Below are 3,584 nucleotides of genomic sequence, written 5' to 3'. Positions count from 1 at the left end.
AGAGCATAGTTGGCAATATTGTAAGAAATCCTGGACATCCCATTAAAGGACGTGGAGACTCTGAAGATAAGATTTACTCAGATGCTGCCTGGATTAAAGGATTTTGAAAGATAAGGAGAGGGATGCACAAACTTGAATGATTTTTTCTGGGGTATCAGAGGCTGAGGTGAGACCTGATGGAGCTTTATAAAAATAGGAGGGGCAATGACACCATCATTTTCCCAAGGTAAGACTGTGACATACCAGAGGGCATACATTTAAAGTGAGGAGGGGGAAGTGAGACTGGCAGGGTATTTTAGCCATCTATTTATTTTACACAGGTGCCTGCAATAAATAGACTGCCAGGGCAGTAATGGAAGCACACATGACAACAGCATTTAAGAGGCTATTAGAGAGGCATTGTGGGCAGTTTGGCCGAAAACTGAGCTATACTGTTCTATACTCTAATGTCCCAGGTGGAGATATTTGGCTTCTCTTGCTTTTCTGGTTGACAGATTTGATTTCAGCAATTGGAAATTTTCCATCCAATACATTTTAACTCATTGTATCATGGTTCATTGCTGACATCGTCAAATAGTAGCTTGATCTCATTGCACAGCAATTCCCATTTTCTCTTTAGTGATTCTGTTGATACTAATTATGAGATAGAAGGTTCCATGTTGTAGGAAAATATTAATGGACGTAAAGTTGGATGATATAATCTGTTGAGAATAAGAGAATACATGCTAAATTGCAAGATACCAGGAAGAGAGAAATTTTAATACAAAGCATAGGACACTTATGCTTTGGTAAATAGAGGAAAGCAGAGGATAATCAGAAGCAAGAAAAATATTGGGTCTTCTCTACCTTTTATTTCATACCCACTACATGTCTTTCTCCTTGTACAACCTAAATAATAAGTCCTTTTCAGACCTTAATTTTGTATGATTTCTGATCCTAACTTTCATAATAGCATTTAAGAAGCTTTTTGGGAGAGATTATGAACAATTTGGCCAATAACTGCTGTACTGCTCTATACTCAAATGTTCAAGGTGGAGATATTTGGCTTCTCTTGGCTTTCTGGTTGGCAGATTTGATTGCAGCAATTGACACAATTTCTTTGTACACCCTCAGCCCAAATCAGATTATAAAGCTTACTGTCATTCTGGACCTTATGTACTGATCAAAATAAACCTATGGTTATTATAGTTGGCTTTTTTAAAAAAGCTTGGCTGCCACTACCACTAAAATATCTCATTTGTTTACTTGTTTCATGTTGTCATTTTCAACCACTTAATTTCTGACTTCATTAAAAAAATTAGAATGCCACATTCTTGTTTCCATTTCAAAACCAAATTTAATTTTACACAAGCATGAAAAATGTGTTTTTAAAGACCTTCGATTTTGATTCTTTTCTCCCTCTATTATGCATTATTTCTGACAATAAGTTCCTGAAAAACCTTTTTTTGTGCTGCAATCACACATTTTCTGCCCACATACTTTATGAGCCTGTTAATTCTGCATTTGGATCTTTAAAATCCTCCTTAAAAATGAATATAATTACAACATAGGATGAGCAGCCAGGGGACACAACTACATTGCAGAATATGAGATCCAGAATAAAGCTAATTTCATTTTTGAAGACAACAAATCAGGAAAGGTTACCATGTTTTATATGACCTTGTCACTGCACAATAACGCCCTTTCCTACACCAACTCTAAAAAGTCTTCATGTAACCTGGCTGTGCATCCAGTTTTATCAAACAGCTTCCATGGCTAAGTATAGTAAATAAATTAAATATCAGACTGAAACACCCAGATCTCAAAAAAATCTAGACATCCGTCTTCATTCATTTCCCTCAATTTGTCTCTATACTCGTACCTCTGCCTTCTGATCACCTGCAAGGAGCTTAGGAAATAGATGAGCATGTAAATATGACTATTTTGTTCTTGAAATGACCAGCTCACATGAGCAGACATACCCAATGCAGGTTGGCAGATTAAACAAGAAATACTCATGAAAATTTACAATCTGAGGGTTCGGATTAAAGTAGTATGCAGTCAATAGAGCCTTTAAAATTGTTAACAGCATTTTGAGAAATGGGAATGGATGAATACCAAAGTTATCCATTGATAAATTTATATCAGTTTCCGGCAAGCAACTATGACAAAAAAGACAAAGGCTGGAAATATCCTGATCCAACCCAAGGTATGTTGAATATTTCACGAATTATTGAGAACTTTAAAAAAAATGCTTTCTTCCTTTTAGTTTGTAAAGTATCGATTTTTTTTTGAGTTACAAGTATTAATTGCCTTGGAACGTCTTTTTAATTGTAACACTACCATTGGTCGAATTTAAATTGTTGAACAAGGGGAGAAGACCAAAGTGTGTGACTGCCAACAGATGCAACTTTTATTTCTCTTAAAACTTCATTATAGCAAAAATTTTCCACGGTCCCCCCCCCCTCCCCCTTTTGCTTCACTTCAGAGATAAAATTGTGTACAGAAAATTTATAGCAAAAGGTGACAGGGTAGAAAGATTAATTTTAAAACAAATATTTCACTCAAATGGATCAGCAGATACCAATGAAACGTTCCAAAAGTACATATTACTGACCAAAGTGAACTAAAAATGGTCTCGGCGAGTAAATTCTTCCCTTCAACACCGTGAAGCAACGTCAAAGCCAAATTTTGTTTATTTAAAGAAGATCTCATGCACAGACAAAAAAAAACTGGAGTCCAATGAGATCAGCTCATCACCAGCGAGAAAGGCAATGCCCAAGTTACCCGAGACGGGTCAGAAACCCCCTCCCTCTCTCCCTCCCTGTACACACGAAGCCGGGCTGCTTGCTTTCAGGGTGGACACACATTTACCGACCATGGGCCTAGCCCGTTCTCCTCCCTAGCGCACCCTCCACGACAGTCCATCCACCATGCACATCACTTGCCCCATTGCCCGCCTCGTATCTGTATTTACCCTTCATACTTTTGTCCCTTTGTTTCCAACCACTAATCTGATCAAGGCTGACCAAGCCCCAGCTTCTTCTCCAACGTCCAGATTTTTCGCCTGGAAACAGCCCGTCGCGGCGCGACCCGGTCACGTGACCTCTCCGGTGACCTCCCCAAAAGCTCACCAAAATAGACGAGGGGCCGAGAACATGAATTCGTTGGATCTTTCTCGCCTTCCTCCCCCGTCGCTCAATCGTTTGCTTTTTGCTGGCGGTTGAGCGTCGATTGACCGGAGACTCCCGAAAGGTTTCCGGAAAGAGCCGATCGTCGGCGGGAGGGTCGTCTGTGACCGATCGCTGACGCGTTACCCGTATGTAGTATGGGCCTCGTCCTCCTCACTGTTGGTTTGTGTGTGTGAGATGGATCTCGAGAGTTGGTAGTATCTTTACGGGTTTGAAAAAGAAGCCTCCGGTTTTTTTTTGGTATATTTCTGTTTCCTTTAGAAAAATCTAATTTACGTTTTGATCCACTCCACATACAACAGCATTGATGGTAATGTATGCAAGGAAACAACCGAGACTCAATGATGGGTAAAATATTTAGGTTTTCTTTTTATCTTGTTATTCTTCAAATCTCCTTTTTTTTCCCCTCTTTCG

At 39.2% G+C, this 3,584-nt stretch overlaps 1 protein-coding gene across 3 annotated transcripts in view; it reads left to right on the top strand.

Annotated features, from left to right (window-relative positions):
- Positions 1-3,286: 3,286 nt before the first annotated feature.
- The window catches only part of waca (WW domain containing adaptor with coiled-coil a), a 133,136-nt gene continuing 132,838 nt past the window's right edge, over positions 3,287-3,584 (top strand). For 2 of the 3 annotated variants that reach the window (XM_069914517.1, XM_069914515.1), the window contains exon 1: positions 3,289-3,518. In XM_069914517.1, the coding sequence (XP_069770618.1) occupies positions 3,478-3,518 (41 nt within the window). In that variant the 5' untranslated portion in view covers positions 3,289-3,477. Of the gene's footprint in view, positions 3,519-3,584 lie in introns of all 3 variants that reach the window. The other variant, XM_069914518.1, reaches the window with a different exon arrangement.

This window comes from Narcine bancroftii, chromosome 1 (genome assembly GCF_036971445.1).
Source record: "Narcine bancroftii isolate sNarBan1 chromosome 1, sNarBan1.hap1, whole genome shotgun sequence".
Taxonomy (NCBI): Eukaryota; Metazoa; Chordata; class Chondrichthyes; order Torpediniformes; family Narcinidae; genus Narcine; species Narcine bancroftii.
This window is presented reverse-complemented; position numbering and strand designations above follow the sequence as displayed.